The following is a 26,896-nucleotide window of genomic DNA, read 5'->3' as shown; positions in this document are numbered from 1 at the left end:
TTATTATATAGATTGAATGTAATGTAATTGAGTAGATTGAAAGAATTGTTTTCATAGCACCCCAATCTACCAGTTAACAGTGGGTCAGTATTTAAAGCTATATATTTGTATTTTAAGTAAAATTCCAAAAATGATAGCTTTTTGGAGCTCTCATTTTTGGAATTGATAGCTCCAATTCAAAGTCATTAAGACTATGAAAACAATAGTCTTGGTGACTATTGCTTTCATTAAGGCTTTTGATTAAGCCTGTGTCACTGGATATTTTTTTAAATTTATAATTAATATGTGTATTTATCCTTGGAATACATTAGTAAATATGAATGAGAAGTATTTAATAAATCAGTTCAAGTACTGTATTTACAGATAACAGTGTGATGGAGGTCTGGAAGGTTCAAGGAGGATCTAAGCAAACATGAGGTTGTCCTGTGTTCAAAGAACAGGACAGAGTGCAACTCTCAAGTCAATCATAGGTTCTAAGATTTGTCCATTATCACTAAAGCAGAGATTAAAAAACTGGAACAAGAAGCCCTAACACCAACAGTTTCCTGTAAAGGTAGGAAACACATTCAGAAGAGGTTCTTCCTATCCACCAAATTTAGACTGGAGATAGTTTGCAGCCTAGACTAAGTCTCGACATGAAACAATGTTCATTATGTTCCACATTTATATTTTATGTCAGCAGTCTACTTTTTGTTTTTGTCTTACATTCATTCATATGAAGTTCAATAATAAGGGATATTTGACTGATGTATTAATGTCAACATGAAGTGCATGTATGGGGTTGATATTTTACGAAATATCATTATTTTTGATAGTGTCACTCCACTTTTGGATAGGGGAGTTTTCCAACAGAATAACATTCACCAGGAACGCTGGCTGGCCAAAGGAGAGAGCAGTCAGGACCACTCAGTCAGATTCACACTCTGTTTCAATGAAATGAGAAGAAACATTTAAATAACCACACTGGTTCACATTTGCATTAGACTCCATATATAGACTCCCAGCAGATATTTATTTTTTCTACATGCATGTTATGTTACTGATGATAGAAGATTCACAGGAAACTATAGAGGAGTTTTCCCCAAAATAGGTAAACACTGCAGCTGTTATTCAGAAAACAGCTTTCAAAGAAACCACAAAACTTTAATGTCAATTAAATACCAACTGTAACAGACTGAAAGAGACAAATATAAACTTAGATTGAAATGTAAATGGATTTTTGCATAATTAAACAAATTAACCTGAAAAGGCTTCCAGGAGCTGCAACCCACAGTGCAGTGCTGCCCAGTGCAGAGGCTCCTCCAGTCATTAAACCTTCAACACAATCAGCAGCAGTTTGCGCTATTTATCTTCAAACACTTTCTGTTTAACCAGATTTTGGGAGCTGTGCTTTTTTTAAAGGATATATTCTCTGTCACAGTAGCTCTTTATACTAATTTAATAAAATATTTAATTTCCTTATTATTACTTATTTTTGGCTTTCTTTACAGAAAAATACAAAACATATTTTGATATCTTAGCCATCTTTTGTGGAATATTACACTATGGCTCAAATACTGAATAAAAATTAGCATTTCCCTTCATGGATTTACTGATTGGCTTCTATTAAATCACGTTCAATTGTACTAATGGCCAGACAGTGGAGATTACAACCCCAGTCGGAGGAGGCAAGCAGACTCTGAGACTCACGTGCCTTGCAGCAAAATTCCACCCGGCAACTACACACTGTACCATGGCAACAGCCCTGCCATTGGTCCCCCTTGCGTTTTCAAATGACCAATAGAATGGCCAGCCGCGGGTGATGCTTGTTGCTAGGTAAACATGATGCAGAGGAAAGATAGAGGAGCAGAATTACCATGCAACTACTGCAGGGTGCTTTCAGCAAGAAGTGGAGGAACACTTCACACACGGAGATAACCTTCTCTTTCTCAGCACTTGGTGGTGCCACAGAGCCGAAAGCAAGAGCAAAGAGTGACGCAGGCAAATGGAATTAAAAAAAGACTGGCCTATTGATGGTGACAGTTATAATGCCAGAATAAAGTTACCTTAAAAAATTAGGAGGTACAATTGTACTTACTAACACACACACACACATATATATATATATATATACACACACACTCCTACATATGTATGTACACATGCATACCTATATACCACACACACATATATATATATATATATATATATATACACACACCCCTACATATGTATGTACACATCCATACCTATATACCACACACACACACACACACACATATATATATATATATACACACACACTCCTACATATGTATGTACACATGCATACCTATATACCACACACACACACACACATATATATATATACACACACCCCTACATATGTATGTACACATCCATACCTATATACCACACACACACACACACACATATATATATATATACACACACCCCCAGTGTTGTATAGTAACGAAGTAAAAATACTTCACTACTTTACTTAAGTATATTTTGGAGTACTTCATACTTTCCTCGAGTATGAAAATTTTTGATGACTTTCACTTTTACTTCACTATATTTCCGAACTTAATTGCGTACTTTTACTCCGATACATTTTCAATGTGTGGTTTAGTTACTCGTTACAAAAAAGCGAGAGAGAGAAACAAAGTGTTTTGACCCCACCTACTGATTAGCAAGTAGCAAGCAGGCTACCGAACAAAATCGGTAGCCTGCTTGCCTGGGCTTGTTCATCACCACCAATAGGATACACCTGTTTCGCTTCTCCCACTAAACACAAAGCAAGTCTCGCAATCAGCAGCAGCCACATGGAGGAGGAGACGGAGACCACAACGACTGCAACTACGTCGGACACGACTCCAGTTGAACCACCAGCTGGTGATGAGAGCCCCTGGCCTTATTTAAACACAATATACTCTTTCGTGGGTGGTAAAGATTCGTCGTACCGCATGCAGTTTATGTTATTCCTGCCCGAAGATGTGGAAATTCTATCTTACAAAAACTCCCCGTCCAACTTGAAGAAACACATCGAGGTAACGTCTTATGAAATGGTTATAATCCTCCTGTTTCAGTAACTATAGCTTGGTCACTAGACACTACTGTATTGTGAAATCTTGACCATAAATGAACTTTGTTTGGCATCGTTTCAGTTCCATACGTGGTGTATTTAGCTTAGGCCTAATGTTGACTGTAGCAGGCTACCTAGACTCCTCTGTTCAAGGGGGGACAGAAGCCATAGCGATAGCAATTTAGACTAAATTTAACGAATATAGGAAAGGCATGCAAGTTCAAAACCAGGTTTACAGATGCCAATAAGCTGCATTTCCCTCCCAATTCTTTTTTTCTTTTGCATAATGACCAGTTGTGTGCACCACCTACTGACTGTAGGTGAAGTAGAGTAATCGTAACAGATCTTTTTCTTCATGTTGGCCGCATTTTCTGTACTATTTATTTTTCTCATTTTCAGCACTGACCTTACTTGAAGGGAAAACTTAAGGCTTACAAAAACTTTGTATTTTCTGTCCTGGAGGGTTTACTAAGAAGCTGGTTCAGTTGTAAAGCAGGTTAAGTTAACCTTGTGCTATAGGTAAAGCACCTAATTTTCTTAACTAAATGATGCCTGCAGGTATATCTATTAGCAGGTTTAATTTTGCCTGCACTTGGTTGGGTACATTATTTTAAGTGTATTTGACAAGTTTACCAAAATATAAAAAATGTCATTCAAACTGCATTTGCTTTGTTTTACTTTTTACTTGTACTTTTCATTACATTACTTGAGTACATCCATTTTTACAGTAATTTCCATACTTAAGTACAAGAAGTTTCAGATACTTTAAGACTTTAACTCAAGTAACATTTCAGTCAGTGACTTCGACTTTTACCAAAGTCATATTTTGGAGAGGTACTTATACTTTTACTTGACTCTGAGATTTCAGTACTTTATACAACACTGCACACCCCTACATATGTATGTACACACGCATACCTATATACCACACACACACACACATATATATATACACACACCCCTACATATGTATGTACACATCCATACCTATATACCACACACACATATATATATATATATATATATATATATAGCTCTGGAAAAAATGAAGAGACCACTGCACTGAACCTCATTGAAGACCTCATGGTTATTCCACCAAATATTGATTTCTGAGTTAAAACATTAGTATTGTTTAGTACAATCATCTCTAGGGTTTACAGAGAATGGTCAGAAAAAGAGAACATGTCCAGTGAGCAGCAGTTCTGTGGGCACAAATGCCTTGTTGATGCCAGAGGTCAGAGGAGAATGGCCAGACTGGTTTGAGCTGATAGAACGGCAACAGTAACTCAAATAACCACTGAATGTACAACATGTTGAGCCTTGAGGCGGATGGGCTACAGCAGCAGAAGACCACACCAGGTGCCACTCCTGTCAGCTAAGAACAGGAAACTGAGGCTACAATTCACACAGGCTCACCAAAATTGGGCAATAGAGGATTGGAAAAAAGTTGCCTGGTCTGATGAGTCTTGATTTCTGCTGTGACATTCAGATGGTAGGGTCAGAATTTGGCGTCAACAACATGAAAGCATGGATCCATCCTGCCTTGTATCAACGGTTCAGGCTGGTGGTGGTGCAATGGTGTGGGGGATATTTTCCTGGCACACTTTGGGTCCATTAGTACCATTTGAGCATCGTGTCAACACCACAACCTACCCAAGTAATCCTCTCCAACTGGTTTCTTGAACACAACAATGGGTTCACTGAACTCAAATGACCTCCACAGTCACCAGATCTGAGTCCAGTAGAGAACCTTTGGGATGTGGTGGAACGAGAGATTTGCATCATGGATGTACAGCCGACAAATCTGCAGCAACTGTGTGATGCTATCGTGTCATTATGAACCAGACTGTGAGGAATGTTTCTAGTACCTTGTTGAATCTCTGCCATGAAGGATTAAAGGCAGTTCTGAAGGGAAAAGGGGATCCAACCCGGTACTAGCAAGGTGTACCTAAAAAAGCGGCCGATATATATATAAACACAGTCACTGGCCACTTTATTAGATATCAATCTTTATTGAGATTGAATACCACGGTGAGGATCCAAGTAGTTATCTGTGGACTTGAGATAAAATTTTTTTTTTTACAACTTTTGAGTCTGTTAAGAGATTTATATAGGTCCCTAAACCTTTTTCTACATGTATTCATGTGTTCTTTTTTCAGCTAAAAACTGAATTTTCTTTTTATTTCTTTTAACACAAGAGGACTCACTTAAACGGAAAGCAGTTATTTTGTTTTCTAAAGCAGTGGTCCCCAACCACCAATTGGTACCGGGCCGCGCAAGAAATAATGAACTACTTCCGGATCTTTTATTTTGGAAACTCAAACTGATGCGTCTGACGTGAAGTTCTGGTCGCAGTCATGGGACAAATCGATCTTCTGGAGTTGCCATCTGTTTTTACAGAGGACCCGGTAAGATTTTGAGTGAAAAAGCAGATGAGGGTTGACATTGGGTAGTTTGTGTGTTTTGGAAGTTGATAATGTTCCAGTAATTTTGCTAAACATTTATGGGTATACTAATGATCAATACAACAGAAATAACAGTTATCATGGAGCTCATTGCTAATGTCCCTATGGATCATGTTGTAGTTGGAGGGGATTCCAACTTGGCTCCAGATAATTGGATGAATTGATGTTGGTAAAAGTAACTCTAAATCCTATTCTTGAGGAATTTGTTAATAACATAAAATTGACAGATGTTTGGAGAATCTTACACAATGGAGTCGAACAGTTCACCTGGCACAAACCTAATGATCAAAGTAGATCATGTATTGATTATTGACTGTTATCTGGTGCAATACAGATAACAGTCTCTGTCATTGTTAAAGAAACAATGAAAGCAAACTGTCCTTTTAAATTGAACATTTTCTAATTGATCGCTGCATTATCAATTAAAAACTAAAACAGGGGTAATACTGGGAATTTCATTCAAAACTTATTACAAATTTTTAATTTTATCAATTTATTAAGGAACATATTCTAAGTATAGCAAATGACAATTTAATTGAAACATTAATTCTTAAATGGGAATACTTGAAATATAGTATTAGAAAGCATTCAATTAAATTTGGACCAGAAAGCAATTAATAGCTTATGATTGGAGTGGAATGTTCTGAGCCTAAAAGAGCAAAGAATTTAATTTCTACAGTCATCTTCAGGGACTGCTGGTATAAGTGAGCTAGTAGGGCTAAGCCCTCCCTGACATTTACAATAAAGCTGTTAAAATAAACAAATTAAAAATAACTACCAAAAAATAACTACATTTTATAAATAATGCGTCACATTTTGTTAAATTTTCAAAAAATCTGGAGTCAAACCGCCTGGGGAAAATCCCGGGGTCTTTCCAAAGGGTTAACTTCTGACAGCCCCATTTAGCCTTACTGTCTGTCTGTCACGGCTCAGAATGATTGACAGGCGTCCAGCCACGCCCCCTCCGGGCCAGCCCCAAAAAAGAATCCTCTTTTTTGGATGAAAAAGAGGATTCATCCAATCAGGATGGACCTTCCTCGAGCTCGATGTGTGTGGGCGTGGTTTGGCGTAGACTGAAAAGGAACGATGGCGAGCAATATCAGCATAAACCAGGTGGATTATTTCACCTTTTTGCGTCCCAGAAAAGTCGTTGGAGTGAGTTTCTCTTTAAATAAGGTAGGCCTCATTTAAAAATATATTGTATTTCATTTCATCAGTGTGATTGTGTCCAGTGTTGGGGAATTAATGCAGGGGATTCATTTGGACAACTACAGAGACTGTATGCAAGCTTGGTCTTTGGTATGTTTCCATGGTTGCTTTTTTATGGTTGTCTATAGCAGGTTTTATTCTTATGTTTCAAATTGGATGGGTCTCTCATTGGAATTTAAAAAAAAAGAAAAAGAAAATGATATATATATATATTATCCCACCCTTCAAATATTCCTACCAGCTGCCACTGGTCATCTTTATAAATCTTCACATACAGAACTAAAGATTTCATCTTTTTTTGATGAAGTAGAAAATCTGTTTCCTGTTATTGGTGAAAACTTTAAGGAAATCTGTGATGTAGAGCTAAGAATGTCTGAATGTGACAGTACAATAAGAAAGATGGCGCCTGACTGCGCCGGGCCAGACGGAATAACAGCTAAAGTTATGAATGTTTCTGGGAGGATTTAAAACTTTTGTTGTTTCAGGCTATAGAAGAGTGTGTTAACAGGAAGAAACTCATGGAAACTATGAAACACGGCATAATTAAACTAATCCCAAAGGCCTGAAAAAGATTGGGAAAAAAAGGTAAATATTTTAAGGCCTATTACAATGTTGAACACAGACTACAAGATCCTTACAAAAGTTTTGGCAATAACATTAAAAAGTGGTTTACCTAAACTAATTAGACAAACACAATCTGGTTCTGGACCTTATGGACTGTAGTCAGTTAATAAAAAAAATATACTTTTATGTTGTTTTTAGATTTTCAAAAGCATTTGATTCTGTGGAACATCAATTAATTGTTAACTCATTGAGATACTTTGGATTTGGAAATAGGTTTCTTGATTTGATTATTATGTTAAATACCAATACTAACAGCTGTATTTCTCTAGCAGAGTATCTTGTTGCCTCTCTTATTTATTATAGTCACGGAATTACTAGCAATAACAATTAAAAAAGCTAATATCAAAGAATTGGAAATAAATAATAGTCGTAAGCCAATTCGTAGACTGTACAACCCTCTTATTAAAATATAAAGGACAAATTCCTTTAACTCTAAAGGAAACAGAGTTGTTCTCTCAAACCTCAGGGCTGCAGCTGAATATAAATAAATGTGAAATTATGAACATTCACAACTGGTCTGAATCTTCCATTTCCAATATTCCAGTTAAAAATGAGACTAAGTATTCAGGAATCTGAATTACTAAAGATACTAATGAAAGAAAAAAACTACAGCACAATATTAAGTGTAGAAAGATTTTGAACAATTTGCTTCAAACAGACTTGATGTTGTTTGGTAGAAAATTATCAACAAAAACTGAATCTTTATCCAGGCTGACATATTCTGCATATTCCTTAGCCGTCCCTCCAAATCTCATGAAACATATTAACAGAATAAATTTTAACTTTATTTGTAAAAACAACCATCATTATATCATAAAAAGAGATTTGTTAAAAAATATTATCAGGAAGGTGGTATCAAGGCATTCGATTTTGGAATAATGAATGGAACTTTAAAAATTAGACGACTTCAGTCCCTTTAAGAAACGGAGATCTGATTTGGTTTGTAGTGCCAGAAAGTTGGAGGCTTTGAGTTGTTATTGAAATGTGATTTTGAATTATGCAAACTCCCTCTACAACTCTCTTCTTTCCATCAACAGGTTTTCTTACAGTGGAAGATAATGTTCCACTGTGGAACAACTGGGCCACACTGTGGTAGAAAATTTATATTTATGAAAGATTGGTGGAATATACAAATCTAGTCAGTTACTCATTTACTGGATAGAAATGGTGATATTCTCAATTTGGAGGAATTTAATAAGTATGGAACTAATTGTGCGATAACTTACAAGAAAGTAATACATAACATTGCTAAAGTTAAAAACAATTTATGTAATTTCTCAATTCCAAGATTGCATAAGATTCAAGTTGATTATGTAGACATTATAGACAAAAAATGCAGGAAAATATTTTTGAATCAATATTTAATAAATAACATAAACTGAGGAAGAACAATTGTTAAAATTAGGACAAATTATTTGAAATTCCCAATTCTTCAAAGAAATATAAAGAACTACATTTTCAAATAACTAATAACATATCCTGCAAAGGAGTTTATAAAAAAGAGGTTTAATTTTAATTGTGAGAATTATGGTTTTTGCAAAACTCAATTGTAAACAACTAAACACTTATTTTATTAATGTAAAGAAGTACTGCATTCATAGAAACTGTTTCATAACTTTCTGTCTTCAAAAGCCATAAATGTGGATTTCTTCTCATTTCAAATTATTACATTCGGTTTATATGTCAAAGAAAACAATTTGGAATTTCTAATCAGTGTTTTAAGCATTGCAACAAAATATCATATTCATAAATGTCAATATGCAAAATGCTCCTTCTCAATCACTGCTCTTAAAAATGATCTGAAAATATCTGAGCAAGATGCAGAACATAAACACAACAAACCCCTAAGAGTTTCAGATCGTAGCCCCCTAACATGGCTGTGTTTTTTAAAATAAATTTGTGGTTATTTGTTTTATTTCATTATTTTTAGTATTTTGCTCAAACCTCCGTTACCCAAATTGTAACTTGTAAACAAAAGAATAAGAAATGTGATTTTTTCTGTGAGCCAGCACGCTCACACCAACAAGATATAAAAAGATTGGTTTTTTGTAATTGTTGTAATATTAAAACAAATAAACAAACCAAATGTATTCAAAAACGCTTCCAGGCAAACTTCAGCAAAGCATATTACCCACAATTCCTTGCTGCGTGTGAGATTTTGATTTAAAGGGCAGAATTATGGCAATCTCTTTTGTCTTTATTGAAAATCCCAAGAAAATACTAACAAGGCAAATGGTAACAAAAAAGTTTGACATGATAAACATGATAAACTGAGCAAAGAAGAGTCACACAGACTGACAGTGTGAGGAAAGTAAAACAAAAATGTTACAAATGTAAGAAGAAACTAAGCTATTACTGGTATAAAGATCAGGCATTTTTGTTGTTGCAACATTTAAGCACTTCCTTAAATAAAATTATTTCACTTAAAATAAAAATATGATTTTTATAAAGCAGCACTTGTGAATAAAAATTTAGCCAGGGTATTAAATAATTTCATTCTATCAAAACTTAGAAGCGGATTAAATTTCTTGTTCAAGATCTAGTTTTGAAAATCTTTGTAAAAACATTAATGAAGTTGCTCTTTAAAAAGATGAGTTGTCTCAAAACACCCAAGAATTGATATTTATTTTGAATGTCTTTTGCAGAAAGTTATTACAGGAAAAAATTCTTACATCATTTTGAATTTCTTAAATTTTTTGAGAGTGTGAAAAAGAGGTGTTTGGTTCTTATTTTCTCTAGAGATATCATGATTTTAAACAAGTGTTTTCTTCTCAGGGTACAAGGGAAGAAAACTGATGTTAGTGATCCTTATGAATTTATTACATTTTTGTCTCTATAGCCATTTATAAGCAGAGATGGCTCTTTTTGAGTAATAGGTGAATATGTAATCATACCTTTACTTAGCTGAATAATAGCATTAAATTGAATGTTAGTACATTTTAATGTGTATTTTTGATAAAACCATCATACAATAAAAAGTTGCCATTGGAAATATGGCAATATTCACAGAGGAAGTTGTTGTAAAAAAAACCAAACTGTTTTCAAATGTAAAGTGTTGAAATCATTCTTGTTTTCAACACTTTACATGTGTAAATACACTGATTTTTTCTCTGTATTCAGCAAGTTATAACAAAACACATTTGAGCAGCCAAATATCTCCAGCAATGACTTTGGAAAGCAAGAATACCTTTACTGCACATTTAAAATCTATTTTCTGTTGAAGCTAGACTCTGTAGCAGTAATGCCTAAGACCAGTCCGCCATTTTAGATGTTGAAATTGCATTGCAGGGGCATTCTGTTCCAAATCTCAAATTTTTGCATGCTTTGGCACAGGGTGCAGTATTGGTACCGGACCAATGAGATCAGACTGTCCTGGTGGTCCCTCAGCGGCCCCGTCCAGCCAGAACCTAAGGCTGGCTCTCTCCATAGAAGTTACACCTGGTCTGGTGTTCTATTTACCTGCGGTACCTTCCTGGAGGAGGGCATTGGCTGAGATAATGCTGCCAACAATTAAACATTGTTTTCTGACTTAAAAAATAAAGATCAACAAAAAGAAGGAAACTTTGGGGGCTACCATGGTGAAACTGGCAGGACTTGTTCTCGGTAAAGGCTTCCATTCAAATTGGTTCATAGGGCTAGTCAATAAAACATTCACAATGTTTTAGAGGAACAGAAAAAAACAATATTAAGCATACAGTTTAAAATGCCAATACACTGGCCTATCAGGCACTGTGTGTGGCTGGCTCTATTTAGGCTTTTTTGCAAAATAAAGAAGTGATGGCATGCAGTACGGTGAAGATGGTTTGCATTATTTTACACTTTTACTGAAACATATTTACATTTGTAAACAATACTGCAAAATGTTTTGCACATCAACATATTGATAGTTCAGTTCAATTCTGTTTATTTATAGAGAGCTTATTCACAACAAACATTTGACAGTTTATGTACAGAAAAATACACACATGGACAAAATTATTGCTACCCCTCTGTTAATGACTGAAAAACCCACAAAAGTCACTGAAAGAAATTAAAACTGTTCAAAATCAAAAATAAATAAAAAATTAAAAGAGAAATCAGACAAAAGAAAAATGACTGAAACAGGCCTGAAGAAAAGATAGAAAGATAATCATAGAGCAGCTTGTTAAAAGTAATGACTATCGGAGCGTCTCCAAGCAGCTTGATGCTCTTCTGACTACAGCTGCAGAGATTATTCAGAAGTTACAGGGCCACTAGACTGTTGCTAACCTCCCTGGTTGTGGGAGGAAAACTGAAGAGAAGGATGAAATGAATGGTGACCAAAGAGCCCAGAACAACTTTCAAAGAAATTAAAGGTGAACTCCAAGGTCAAGGTACGTTAGAGTAAGATCGCATACATCAGGTTTTCCATCATTGTTTGAGCCAAAGTAAACGTCATGGCAGATGACCAAGGAGGAAAACAACGTCTAAAAAAGTGAGGGTGAAATTTTCCACAATACATGTTGACAAACCACAAAGCTTCTGGGAAAATGTCCATGAGACAGATCAGACAAAACTGGAGCTTTTTGGCAAGGCACATCAGCTCTATGTTCACAGACGCAAAAATGAAGCAGATCAAGAGAAGAACACTGTCCTCACTGTGAAACACAGAGAAGGCTCAGTTATGCTCTGGTGTGGCTGTGCTGCGAATGGTACAGGGTACCTTGAATCTGTTCAGTGTACAATGAGATCTCAAGTCTATTAATGCATTGTGGAGAGAAATGTGCTGCCTGGAGTCAGAAAGTTTGCTCTCAGTGGCAGGTCCTGGATCTTCCAACAAGATAACCACACAAAACACACAACTAAAAACACAAAAGAATGGCTGACAGCAAAAAACTGGACTATTCTGGACTGGTCTTCTATGAGACCTGATCTAAATCCTGTAGAACATCCATGGAAGGAGCTGAAACATCTGGAGCAATTTGTCCACCAGGACTGGACCAGAATATCTGTGGACAGGTATGGAAGTCTCACTGCAATGTCTGATTTTTATTTAACTTTCAGTATGTTTCATTTAGTATGTTACTTTAATTACTTGTCAGTTTCAATCTAACTAAGTGACCAGAGGGGACTTTTTGTTCATTAATAGAGGAGACCAATAATTGTGTCCATGTGTACAGTCAGTTTAATACAGTCACACTGACATATTCAATGACATGCTTCCATTTTGACCCTAGTTATGAAAATACTAAAGTCAAGTTCAGTTTATATGTCAATTGATAAGGTTTTTATCTAAGCAAGCTCAGCTGACTGCACTGACTTTGCTGCAACTCCTCCTAAATGAACATGTGATGACAATTGAAAGTTATCACCATTGAGCAATTAATAATAATAATTCATTTGTATAGTACTTTCTAAAACTCAAAGACACTTTACAGGAATGAAGCAAAATTACAAACAGAACAATTAAAGGTAATTTTATTTATATAGCACATTTTCAGCAACAAGGCAATACAAAGTTTGGTTGATGTACTTAAGTACATCAACCAAAATCAAAAAAGGAAAAAAACATTAATACACATCACTGGACATTAAAAACACATGAAAATCATAACATCATTGATAACATCAATCATACATTAAGAGTTATTCTGAAAAGTGTGTTTTAAGATATGATTTGAATGTTGATAGGTCTGTTCAGTCATTGATGTGTTTGGGGGGAGAACTCCAGAGAGTGGGAGCAACTATGGACAAGGCTCTGTCACCCAGGTCCAGTGCTCGGCTCTTAGTGGTGGAGACAGGATGTTGGCATCAGAGGAGCGGAGGCTGGGAGAAAGAGTGTGACGGACGGTGGAGCATGTTGGTGAGGTAGCATGGGGCTTAGCTATGGACGGCTTTCAAATGGATGCACTGAGACAGGGAGACAATGCAGCTTCTGGACAACTGGGGTGGTAGGCTCACAGGAGCAGGTGTGGGTGTGTTGGAGTTTATTTAGAACCTTGAATGATGACCCAAAAACAAGGCAGTTAAAGTAGTGAAGTCTGGAGGTGATGAAGGAACATAGGAGAATTTCAGCAGCCAAGAAGGGGAGTGATGGGTGGAGACGGGTAATATTTTTTAGATGAAACTTGAGGAAGCCTAAACATCCCTGATTTTATCTCAGTGAGACAGCTGATCAGGATGGAGTGAGACGCAGTTGTGATGGATTTGGTGGACATGTAGAGCTGGACATTGTTGGCATAGCAGTGGAAGTGGAGACCATGGCTGCGGATGATGGGACAGAGGGGTAACATTTACAGGATGAAGAGTAGAGAGCTGAGCCCTTAACCCTAGGAGAAACCTTGTGATAGAAGACCAGTGGAGGAGGTGCAGTTATGGATGACGATGCTGGAGCAATCATTAATACTGAGCATGCATGTGATGACAGTGCAGTGGAAAACTCATTTTCAGGGAGGACACCTCCAGCAGAGCCTGGCTCAGTCTGAGGGACCATCTACTGTGAGAGGACACAATTTAAACACTCTTTATACTCTGTAAACACAGAAGGTTTACATTCTATGTTGAGGGAAAAGCAAACAGGCTGAAACTCTCAGTGGCTCATCCAGCAGAAAAACACGAGTTCAGAACGCTGCTGCAAAAAACCTCAACTGTGAAAAATGTGATGGGATTACTATAACAATATTACATATTTTCTTATCAAAAGAGAGAACTGTGGTGGACATTTTTTTATCTGGCATTATGACATCAACATCAGATTAAAAAAGTCATATTACCTCAGCAAACATTCCACCACAGACCTCAGGTTTTCCCCAGAAAACTTGCTAATGCCGGTGGTCAGGTTGCCAGGTTGTTCCACCAGCAGGCCACCGTGTTTTCTGTATTAAAAAATGTTGAGTTGACAGGAAGTGTAAATACTGGGTAATTATATGTTAATGGACGGCATTGTTAACAATGTATAAACATAGAACTATAGTCTTAAAAACAGCAAATCAAAATAAATGCAAAATTCAAAAAATGTTATTTTTTTGCACATCTGTTAAATCCCAATTATCCCCCCTTTATTTTTTAAAATAAAAATAAGCAACACTTTGCCTGGCAGGTGGACAGGTAAAGCCTGGAGGCCTCCAGGCTTACAATACACTGGGAGAAACCCTGGAACTCATTACCAACTGAGATTAGAAGAAACAAGGCAGTATTTATGATTAATAAACGCAATAATTACTGAATAGTATATATAAAGGGGGGGAACGTTCTAAAATGAATGTTTCTTTACATATTTTGTAGCACTGTATGTGGGTTTGCAAAGAGGATCCCTGGCCAGAAGCTAATGCTGTTTGGCTGGATGTGGCATGGAAAGGTTTGGGAATCCCTGGACTCAACGCAGAGCTGAAACCAGCTGCTCCATTTGAAAAAATTAGCAGATGCTAAAATATCAACTTTCCTCTCCAGGTCAGATGATGCTCCTCATTCACCCATTCATCCCCACATTCATAGACATGAAGGTTTAAGCTACTTATGCAATGTGAACATGAAATGTATGGACAACTGGTACTGGCAAAATTTGCAAACTTATTATCTTATGCAGTGTGACAAAGTAATATTTGTTTGTCCTCAAACTTATTCACTTAACTTTATCATTATTTATTTCCAATCTTATTGTTTTATTAATTTACTATTTTTTTCATTTTCTGTGTTTAACACAATATTTTTAATTATTGTCACATTTAATTTTCATATTCTTTATTTTTTAACTTACCATTTCTAATCATATATTGATTTGTTTTTTCTCTCTAATATTTTCTGTTTGTATTTTCTTCCCTCATGTTTTCTCCTACATCTCCAGATTTCTTTCTTTTCCTTGTGTTCTCTTTGCTTTTGACTCTTTCCAGGTGGTGAAGTGACAAAGGGAGAAGGGGAGTGGAAGAGAGCCTGGTGAGAGGGCATTCACTCCAAGTCTACATCAAGACCCAAGGTCTAAGTTTGGAAAGTCCTTATTTATTATTTTTGGATGCAGTATTTGTCACATTAATTACTTGATGAAGCCAGCAACAGAGTATTTTTATTACCAATTTTATCAGGATCAGTCCTCCAAAGGAATGAAGGAAATTCTGGAAACAGGCTAATTTAATGCAGAATAAGTTGTTCGGCAAAGACAGAGGTCATGTGAGCAGTTCAACTATTTATGAATTGTATTTCAACAAAGTTGTTACTATGGAGAAAGACGACATACGTTTTTATGTTTTTGAGAATTGTACAGAAGAAAAGAAGCTTTCATACAGTCTGTTACTGTATCCAAGCAAACAATTTTGAGTTGTTTTCTATTTGAGTTGCATTCACTTTTGCTTTGATCACCTTAAGTCTTGAGTTTATTTTTTTAGGTTTTTGGACAAGTCACTACATCATCTTTAACAATTTTGTTGCGATTGGTTCAAACATACAGGTTGAAGGTTTAGAAGATGGTTAATATTAACTGGATAGAAAAAGTAAACACAAAGCAGGTTCTACAGTTATTTTCTAATTTTACCTAAACTTAATTAAGATCTAAATAGAACATTAGCCAAGAATTCTTCTCCTTCATTGACTTGATGTACTTCATCTGAACTTTTTATTCCCATCTTCTTTGCCTTAATGTTGGCTGATGAGGCAAAAATGCCTGACTAAATGTGTAGACTAACGGTGCGAGCATCACTACCGCCAGCATTACAGCCGTGTTTGTTTGCTAGAGGTTGGTTCTACTGGAGTTACAGTTCCACATGGGTGAAATTGACATGAGTGTCATGTCAATTGTGTCTTCAGTGCAGCTTTTGACACTGTTGACCATGACATATTACTGAAACGACTGGAGAGTTGGGTCAGACTCTCCGGTCCAGTGCTTAACTGGTTTGAATCTTACATAAAGAACAGGGATTTCTTTGTTTCAATTGGAAACTTTTCATCAAAGAGGTCAAAGGTCACATGTGGGGTACCCCAAGGTTCAATCCTAGGGCCCCTTTTATTCAATATTTACAGTATATGCTCCCACTAGCTCAGGTTATAACAGGAAATAATATTAGCTACCATAACTATGCAGATGACACACAGCTCTACATTACGATGTCACCAGGTGACTCAGAGCCCATCCAATCACTGAACAGATGCTTAGAACAGATTAATGTGTGGATGTGCCAAAACTTTCTCCAGCTGAACAGAAACAAAACTGAAGTTATTATTTTTGGACCTAAAGAGGAACGATCTAGAGTCAATGCACAGCTTCAGTTATTACAACTAAAAACTAGAGATCAGGCCAGAAACCTGGGAGTAGTGATGGACTCTGACCTGAACCTCCAGAGCCACATAAAGACAGTTACAAAGTCGGCCTTCTATCACCTGAAGAACATTTCCAGGATTAAAGGACTAATGTCTCAGCAAGATCTAGAGAAACTCATCCATGCGTTCATCTTCAGTCGTATTGATTATTGCAACAGCGTCTTCACAGGTCTGTCCAACAAATCAATCAAACAGCTGCAGCTGATCCAGAATGCTGCTGCTGGCGTTCTCACTAAAACCAGGAAGATAGAGCACATAACACCAGTTTTAAAGTCCCTCCACTGGCTCCCTGTAGCTCAAAGAATAGACTTTAAAATACTGTTGTTAGTTTATAAATCACTGAACGGCTCAGAACCACAATACATTAAAGATCTGCTGTTGTTGTATCAACCTTCCAGACCTCTCAGGTTCTGGTTCTGGTTCTGCTCTGCATCCCCAGAACCAGAACCAAACGAGGAGAAGCAGCTTTCAGCATCTATGCACCACAAATTTGGAACAAACTTCCAGAAAACTGTAAAACAGCTGAAACACTGACTTCTTTTAAATCTCAACTAAAAACCCACCTGTTTAGAATTGTATTTGAAATGTAATCAATTACAAATTTATTGATGTAACTTGACTTAATGATTGATTCTATATTGCATTGTGATTCTGTGTTTGTAATGATGTAAAGCACTTTGAAATGCCTTGCTGCTGAAATGTGCTATACAAATAAAATTTGATTGATTGATTCAATCTGGTGCATTCAGGTGAGAGAGAAAAATCTTAAATCTTAATCTTTTTAGTCATCTTAAATGGGATAATAAAGGAGTTACTGAAGATGAATAGCAACCAGAAGAACAGTAGTACAATGTTTCTATTTTCTCTGAACATTGCCAAGAGAAACCTGTCATCTTTGTCAACTTTTGGTAGAAGTGTTATTATAGCATGGTTAAAACTTTCTGGAAGTGTGCCATATTGAAGAGCCTCCAGATATAGTTCAGTTAGAACTGGAGCAAGTATATCCACAAATTTATGAGTATTCAGCCATCAATACCAGCTGATTTTGCAGTTTACATACTGGCAATAGCTTTTCTAACTTCAGCCGCTGTTATAGGTGTCTAGTCTATTTTCTTCTTCTTGGATGATTTTTGGTATGGTCATTTTGTCAAAAAAGGGACTCTGCACTAGATATGTTTTCAGATTTATAAAATTCCTCATAAAACATTTTAAATACTATATCAGTTTCAGAAGATGTTATCAGCTTATTGTCCTTTTTAATTGCTTAAGTTGTCCAGGAAATAACCCTCCTGGTTTTTTTTTCATTTTCATAATTTGTTTCAAGCCTACACAGGGAGTATGCTGCCTTTTTATTGTAAATTTCATGAAGATTAAATTTTAATTGGCATATTTTTGTAAACCTACTCTCCTCAGATTTCTACCAATTGTTTTTCCAAATCACTTATCCGTTTCTCCAGATTCTGTATTTTTTTCTGTCATCTTTCACTTTTTTGAACTGTAAACATTTACCCCCAACAAAAGCTTTTAAAGCATCCCACACAGTACCCAATCAATTTAAGTTCCAATATTATCATCTAGAGAAAAAAAAGAACAAACTATTTTATCTTTTAATGTTGCCACAAATTGCTCATCCTGCAATATATTGGAGCTTCATCTCCATCTGCCTCAACTGTTTTCATCAACTTGTAAATCTATGTGGAATTCCACTGGAGCATGGTCTGTTAGAGCAGTGTTTCCCAACCCTGGTCCTCAAGGCGCACTGCCCTGCATGGTTTAGGTATTTCCTTGCTTCAGTCCAGCCGATTTCAATTGATGACTGATTAACAGGCGTTTGTTGAACTGCAATCAGTTGAATCAGGAACATTAAAGCAGAGAAACCTCTAAAACATGTAGGACAGTGTGCCTTGAGAACCAGGGTTGGAAAACACTGTGTTAGGGCTATCACGCCTATCTCGCAGTTCACAACTAAATTAACATTTGACCCAGAAATTAAAAAATAACCAATCCGGGAGTCATTTTTATGGGAGTGTGAATAAAATGTATTCCCTTTCCAATGGAGGTATCAGTCTCCGAATATCAACTAACCTGATTTCCTCCTTTAAAAGCACTGGTGCAGAGTTACTTCTAGTATTAGGATATGCCTTGGCTCCACTCCTATCTATACTCATCTAGAAACTGATTAAAATCTCCTCCCATCACAATCTGATCATCAAAAGTATCTAGTTTATTAATAATGTTGGTTGTAAAATTTGGATCTTCCCTAATCGGGGCATAAATGTTGCATATTGTAATCATCACCCTATTTATGTGGAGGCATATCGCCCGTCCAGCGGGTCTGTGTACTCTTGCAATAACACAAAATTAAGTTGATTTTTGCTGGATACAGAATTATGAAACACTTTCCCAACCCACTCACGTTAAAAGCTTCTATCTCATTCCCAAAATGTGGTTCTTGTATAAAAGCCATATCATTGTTATGAACTTAAGGTAACTGAGACCTTCTTTCCTTTTAATTAGCGTACTGCAACCATTAATATTCAAGGTTACAATATTAACAGACCATCTACCCATTTTTATCTAAATGAAAAACAAGACTACTGTGAAACATACATTGATATCTTGCACAAGGTGCAGTTCTAAATACAACAATTTTTCCCCACATTGTAAGAACATTTTTGAAAACAGTTCAACAACAACAAAAAAAAATACTATTCTAAACATAAACATAGCAGTGTAAAAGCCCTGCTGACAGTAAAGTCTGATCTTATCTGGTTCTGAACACTATGCCTCTTCTTCCAGACTATATCCAGACAGCACCCCGGTGATCCCCGACCCCCGTCCGATATAATCATTTCTCCTCTTTTCTACTAGCTCCATTTGTCCCTTTGGTTCGACGCCGTCCTCCACGTTCCTAATATTCTCTTGGATGAAAGTTTCCGCCTCCTGCGCATCACTAAAGCTCAGCTGCTGTCCCCTCCATGTGAACCACAGCGTCGCTGGATGGGCCAGTGTGAGCTTCACCTTGTGTTGCCACAGCTCATTCATTATCGGGAAGAACAGTTTATGCTTTGCAGAGCGATCCTGGGTCATATCCTCAAAAAACGACACCCCTTCTTTTTGTCAGTAGCTAGTAGTATTTTTTCTCAAGCTGTGTATCGGAGAAGCCTCACCTATGAATCGTGGAGGTTGATTAGGACCAGGGTGAGGTCCAGGGCTCCGGTGGCATTGTTCAATTGCATATTCACTTCCCATCAGCCCCAGTCCATGTGAAAATATTTTTTGCACATATTCAGACAAAGCACATCCAGTCTCTTTTCCCTCTTTTGGTCCTACCAGTCTGATGTTCTTTCGACAAGCCCCGTTTTCTTGGTCTTCCATTTGTTCCCAGAGCTGCTCAACACATTTATTGTCGTCCCAACCTTGGCAATCTCAGTGAACAAGCCATTAATATCTGTTTTCTGGCCTTCTTCTTGGCTAGCAGAGTTAGCAACGTTGCTTCTCCAGCAGCAACATTTGGTAGACACGTTTGTACACTTTGTTTTTTCTGACTAACTGCCATATTGTCTAACAGCTTCACTTCAGATGATCACCGACGTCGAGTAATATGCTAAGACAAGATATTACCAGTTTAATTTTACAGTAATGTCGACAGGGGTTCAGAGCTCTGACAGCGCTGCCATTACCCACAACCTCATCACGTGACTCCTCCACTGTAATATTCTCAAAAATATTCTAACAGATCTTTTACATGTTTCACTAAATTAGTGTTGAAGGACATTACCATAAAAAAAAAAACAGATCAAACATGGAAGTTCTGTAAAAATTTAACTACAAGTCATATTGGCCTTTATATTAATTTAAACTATCACAGTTTCCTATTATTCTGACAGTGACTGCTTTGAGATTAACTGAATACCTTGATATGTTTTCTTGTGTGAATTTTAAAGACTTGTTTCAATAAAGAAATCTTTTCTTTTTAAACCCAGAGTGATTTTATCAGCACATAAATTCATGATCGTGCATATAGAATGTATTAAGGCAAACAAAAACAAAAAACTTTTTATGACAAACTTACAAACTTCACCCTGCTGTGGTGAAAAGCACAGTCACTTCAGATACAATGTGTGATGTTTGAATTCCTGCTCATACCTGCCTGGAATGTGTGGCTTTTCTGCACAATGCTGCCACAGTTAAACATTCAGTACATGTTAGGTTTACAGAAGAGTCTGAAGCTCCAGTGTGGCCCTGTGATGGAGCACTGACCTGTCTGGGTACCCAACTCTAACAAGTCTTTTTTACTAAGACAATATGGATCATATCCTAAATATATGTGTATTTTTTCAAGATACCTCGTCTGTCCCAGCCCATTTAGGGCATTAGAGTACTCGCTGTGATCCATTTTGCTCCGTTTTGAACCAGAGAAATCCACTTCCTGACCCCCATCTGAATTTCATGCGTCATCCGGGTCACGTGTCTGAAACCCAGCAATCAGACAGAATGGATCAGCAGAGAAACATTGCAGACCCATCAGAACCTAAAGAACCAGACATCAGCGTTTCTTCATCCCTCAATCATCTCCTCAGGTCAAAATGGTACAGAACATTTAGCTACGACTGATTCATTTCTTATTATGCTTTTAGTAGACTATCATGGTTTAATTATTTGCTTATTACTATTATTTAATACATAATAGTATCAGTCAAAATCATATAAATGGCCATTTAAAGAACAAGTCATACTAATAGATTAACAGTAAATACATAAATATTTCATACTTTAAAAAGGTTTGTTAATGCTTTCTGTGTGTTTTATTTTGAAACATTGGTATATTTTATGAATTCAGTGTTCAGTGGTCATTTAATGTATTATTAATGGACCAGACACAGACTTGCAGCCCATGGGCGGTTCTAGGCAGTGCTCAACAGGGATGTCATAGAAATTATACTAAATAAATGTGTTTTGTTAATATTCAGTGGTGGATTTTTTTAATCGTCACAATTTTACTTTAACAATGAATTAAAAATTATAGTGCTGGGCGTGCCATGGTGGCATAGGGGTCAGCGCGACTCATATTTGGAGGCCTTCAGTCCTCGACGCAGCCGTCGCGGGTTCGACTCCCGCTAGAGCCCACAAAAGACCCCCTGGAGGGGTATAAAATTAAAAAAAATTATAGTGCTGCACTTTTAGCTGCTGTATGAAGATAGGATCACACTTTCCATCTTCTAGATCAGGGGTCTGCAACCTGTGTCTCTGGAGACTCTTTGACTCACTTAATATATCAAATGATGAAATATATTGCTCCGTTTTTTTGGTTTCATTCTTTTTAAATGTCGCCATAAAAAAACAGTGACTACAGCAACCCCAGTGGTAAATCTGACCTAGACTCCAAACCTAACTCCTTATTTGTATAAATACATTGAGAATGCAGAATGTTCACATAACTTTTATACTTTTGGTTATCTGGGGATACATCTTGAATATTAAATCAGGTGTTAGAATCAGTTACTCAGTACTTGAGTAGTTTACAAATGACTTTACACTTGCTTAAATAAATGTGTTTAAGGTATACTACTCTGATTGAAGTACAATTTGAGTACTCTAATCAACCTCTATGTATGCACGATTGCTCTATGGATCACTTTTTTTTTTTTTTTTTTTTTTACATAGAACACTGCCATAAAATTATGTCCATCACTGTAAACACATCCTACCCCATGAGAGTAGGGCGACATGCGCTATGGTGGGCGTCCCCATTTTAAATTCTGAAAGGTGGAAACCCTACTCTCAGAGAGATAAACTTCCACACTACATTGCTTATTTGCTGCCGTGAGCTTATGCAGTGTGAAGTAAAAGGAGAGATATGCTGCACTGGCTTCTGCAGGTTGTGAAGTCTGAGATGCAGGTGATCAGTTTTTGTGATCGACAACAAGAGACAGCGCTCTGCAATGACCGATCATACTTTTTCATGGAAATCCATAGATTATGATCAGTGGCTGATCAATCAGCACACCACTGGTAACAGAGTTCTTCCAGCAATAAGCACGGCAACTTAGGGAAAAACACTAAAAATGTCTTATTTTGATGGGCTCTTATTTTGAAATTAGACATTAGATATGGATGACATTTGCTGTGTCTTCTAGAGGTGTCCCTCTGTCACCCTGAAGTTAGAGAAGTCCCTGGTAACACATTGCTTATGGAATCAGAAAGATATTTTGCCTGTCAAATATCACCAATTTTGATTGAGATTACAGGATTTTCTTTACACAATATATTTTAATTTATTTTCAGATACAGATTTTCATTTTGAAAATGCATGAACCCAAAGCTTTAAACTTTTATAGCCGCTGGAAATAAACTTAAAGTGTGAATCAAACATAAACCGCACGTGCGCTTTTATTTTGAAAAGAGTTTGTAAAGGAAAGCGCCCAACACCTGGTGCCATCCGGCCTGCCAAAATAAGTGCGGGATGACTCATTTACAAAGGGGCAGCTAGTTTTACCCCGATCCACCCCAAGCCGGTAACGGGTGTAAGAAAAAAAAAAAAAAAAAGCTACTTCAGAGATGACAACATCCACCATAAAGATACAAGTGGAAAGAAAACAAAGCCAGAAGTAGTGATGTGATCGAAGTGATTCATGCCTAAAGGAATACGTTCCTCAATGGAAAGTGTTATATTTATCATTTTTTCAAGCTTACTGACATCCCAAGATGTTCTCGGTCATCTTAGTAACCCCCAAGTTAGCAAATAAATTTGTTATTCAGGACATCTGTCTGTTTTTAATAAAGAAACATCTTAAATCAATTCTGTACTATTTTTCTGTATGGGATTGGTTTCGGCCAATACTAAACCACATATCAGTATCAGAAGTGAAAAAAGTGCATATGTACATGCTAAGCACTACTAGCTGGTTGATCTATAGACCCAACTGCAGAACTGGATGCTTCCATCTGCTCCCTTTATGCTTTGCCACCAGACACCTCTACACCCCGTTTCAAAGACCAGGGCCACAACAGTATAAACTGCATATAACAAAATAAAAGAAAGGCCTCCTCACATGGCATGAAAACACGTTTCTAGACTTATTGCACACAAAATACTTTAAGCACTAAATATCTCGAGGTTTATAGAGCAACATTTAGTACTTGTTACTCCATTTTGAAACTACAACTCAGAAGAATCAATTGACATAAATGTTAATATTTTTAAATGGCTTAATCTCAATTAAGATTTAAGTAACCGAAGGAATAAAACAGATGAGATGCTCACAAAAAAAAACTATTTACCCAAAAATCATAGTGGCATAAGCAGCATAACCTGGTGATCCAGAGAAACGTCAACATTTAAAGAATACATAAAAACCCTTCAACCATTGGCCATTTAAAACTCAAAAAGCGTGAACACCCAACTTTAAAATGTTCAATGGCGGTCAGACAATGAGTTTTTCAAAAAAGCAACAGAAAGGGAAAGAGCTAGATAACAAAATATGTCAAGTTCTGCTGGGTCCAGATGTACATTAGCGTCGGTTCTGGTCGTTCTGCACTTTGACTGGGAGTAGCCATCTCCAGGCAACAGTCCTGTTTCCCAGTTCTCCCGGGCAGGGTAGGGGATGGGCTGTTGCGGTAGCTAGGCTAACGGCTAACGTTAGCTGCCATGAAAGATAAAATTATGGATGTCCAATAAGCAGATAAGGACCAAGACATAACATAGTGTGTGTGCTTTAACGCTAAACGAGCATATCAAGTGAATTATGCACCGCTTTCTGTCAACACGTCTTGGTTTAAAGGCGCCACATTCATTCATCTCCCTCCCTTTTCTTCCGCCGGCGTCTGTCTCCATATGCCAGTACTTTAACTGACTGCACGTCGCAACGGCAGCGCCGCTGAATGCCGCTCAGATCGCACAAACCTATGAGGCCATTTATGATCTTTTCGGACCGATGTCCGTGGAAACCAGAGGATGGGGTTCCGAATGCATGATTTGGGAAATTGCTGCAAAACCACAGAAAATGAGCAGCCTCTCACTGAAACGTCTATTTCCAATAAAACGTTCGTGCCCTTTTGACATGATCAGAGTATCAACTTGAACACCGCAGTTGTGTTAAAGCTTGCCCATGTTAAGCCATCTGCCCTGCCGCGACAGCCTAATGGTGACACGAGGCCGGTTGGCTGGAACAGATGACCGTTTTCTCCCCACCGCCTGCCCGGCCAGCCTCTGACACACAGCAGCACAGCTACAAGTCGAGCCAACTTTACACATCCAAGACATACAATGACCCTCAGATTCTTACCTCAGGTAGTGTGTCGAACCAAGTTCCGTGGAGCAGCCATCTTCGGAACCCCAATCTTCCTTCGTTCACACGAACCGAGCCCCCTCCTCCGGGTCAGTATTTACCAGTCAAAATCCAAATTGTATAAAGCTGTTATTTTTGCTATGATCCTAATTAAGTTCGTTCCCAACGCAAGTGTGTTATCTTGTCTCTGCAGCTAGCGATCACTCTGGACATGGACTTATTGCCGGCGCCGCACAGCTACTGGTGCCCAGTGGGCTGCCCACCGCCTCTACCACCGACAGCTCCTTCAGTCTACACACTTCATTTATTTTAACGAAACTTAATCTGACATCCAAAGGAGGCCACTTTGTGAGAACAGCTAGAAATGATCTTCATTGATGACCACGTCCGATTTCCTATTGGTTTAAAGGTTTAAAAAAAAAAAAAAAAAAAAAAAAAAAAGAAGGCTAACATTAGCTAGCTAGCTAGTAGCTAGCATGTTAGCTGTCTAATAAAATACTGCCATTGGAATTTGGAGACAGTCCGCACAGGGCATAATGCTTGACAGCAACACAGCCGAAGGATCAGTCTTGTAAACGCAACGAAATAGCGCTTTGTAGTTTAGCGGACAGAGGTACAGCTAACCCTGGTCTGCCCAGCCCCTCTGATGGAAATATCGGTCAAAGGAGAGGGGCTGCATTGAGCGCGCACTCCCGATTAAGCGCGTTCTTGAGGCATTTCCCACAAAATGGCTGCCAAAACAAACCTAACGCAAGCGCTTCCCAACAACCAGTCCTCGCGACAAAAGTGGCAATATTGACGAGAAAAGGTTCATGCTTAAGTATATCAGTGTATGTTGTGAGCATGCGGATCCAGAAGAATAATTTTTATTTGGCATCAAGCAGAAACGCAGCTTTGACGAGCAGCTTAAAATAAAAACGGGATGCTTTCACTGAATATCTTCCCGCATGAATCGGAAACGACAGCAAGACTGCTATGCTAAACCTGAACTATAACATTTGAAAGAAAAGTTGCGACATCCTGCGCTGCAGCTGCATAACTTCAGGTCAAAAGGAAAAAGGTCTCGGCTTCTCCAAATCCCAGAACTGAGAATAATGCAGGCGTGTCTGTCTGCTACAGAAATAACAAATTCAATAATTTTTTTTTTTAAAACACAAAAAGTATTTAAATGTTTGCTTTCTAATAAGTGTTAATGTTATTTCTTCACTCTAGCATTATCCACTGATTTTTTTAATGATCAGGGTAGAAGTCTGTTTCCCTTGTACACGCATTAGACATCTGAACAAATCTAAATACTCCTGACTGAATTGTATAATTAGTGAAGCCAAAGACATCACTGTACAAGACGTCTTAAAAGACACATTGAAATACCTGCATTGGAGCATGTACAATTAGTGCCTAAACAGTGTGGTCAAATATTAAACCCCAAGTCTTTTATTTTTAAAAAAATCAGGTGTAAAAATTAATAACCAAAGAATCACTACATATAGCAATTCTACCTAAAGACACATCCTTGAGCTAGAGGAACTACAATTTTTTTTTTTTTTTCAAAAGACCCGTTTACAGGTCAACTGTTTGTCAAACCAAACATCCCAGAATTCAAAAGGCTGGTATCACAACAAAGATCACATGACACATCTACTTCCTTATACTTAACCTGGCCAACAGTGCGATGACAGCAATGGCATTTGGGTTTCTCGCAAAGAAATAACTTTACACACTCATCTCCACTTTGGCACATCTTGTCAGAAGAGAGAGAGACTAATTTGACATTAGTATAATGTGCTTCTACTGTTATACCTGTAGAAATTGCAACAGTAGGCAGTAAACTACAGCATGCCCACTAAAGCCCTAAATTTAACCAAACAATAAAACTACCCTTACTGCATGCAGACCGATGTGGTTTGGTAATATACTTACACCAGGGGAGCCCAAAGTGGGTCCTGGAGGGCCGGCATCCTGCATGTTTTAGTTCTCTC

The 26,896-nt window shown here is 37.4% G+C and overlaps 1 protein-coding gene and 1 long non-coding RNA gene across 3 annotated transcripts in view; one reads left to right on the top strand and one right to left on the bottom strand.

Moving 5' to 3' along the window:
- dyrk1b (dual-specificity tyrosine-(Y)-phosphorylation regulated kinase 1B) overlaps positions 1 to 25,129 on the bottom strand; it is a 70,659-nt gene extending 45,530 nt beyond the window's left edge. The window contains exons 1-2 of one of the 2 annotated variants that reach the window (XM_028032328.1): positions 24,915 to 25,129; positions 20,976 to 21,100 (exon numbers count right to left, since the gene is read on the bottom strand). In XM_028032328.1, the coding sequence (XP_027888129.1) occupies positions 20,976 to 20,994 (19 nt within the window). In that variant the 5' untranslated portion in view covers positions 20,995 to 21,100; positions 24,915 to 25,129. The remainder of the gene's footprint in view (positions 1 to 20,975; positions 21,101 to 24,914) is intronic. The other variant, XM_028032332.1, reaches the window with a different exon arrangement.
- Positions 21,779 to 26,054, top strand: LOC114153649 (uncharacterized). The gene is made up of 2 exons (XR_003597365.1): positions 21,779 to 25,006; positions 25,111 to 26,054. It is a non-coding gene; the product is annotated as an uncharacterized LOC114153649 (long non-coding RNA).
- Positions 26,055 to 26,896: the final 842 nt, after the last annotated feature.

This window comes from Xiphophorus couchianus, chromosome 11 (assembly GCF_001444195.1).
Source record: "Xiphophorus couchianus chromosome 11, X_couchianus-1.0, whole genome shotgun sequence".
NCBI classification, from domain to species: Eukaryota; Metazoa; Chordata; class Actinopteri; order Cyprinodontiformes; family Poeciliidae; genus Xiphophorus; species Xiphophorus couchianus.
This window is presented reverse-complemented; position numbering and strand designations above follow the sequence as displayed.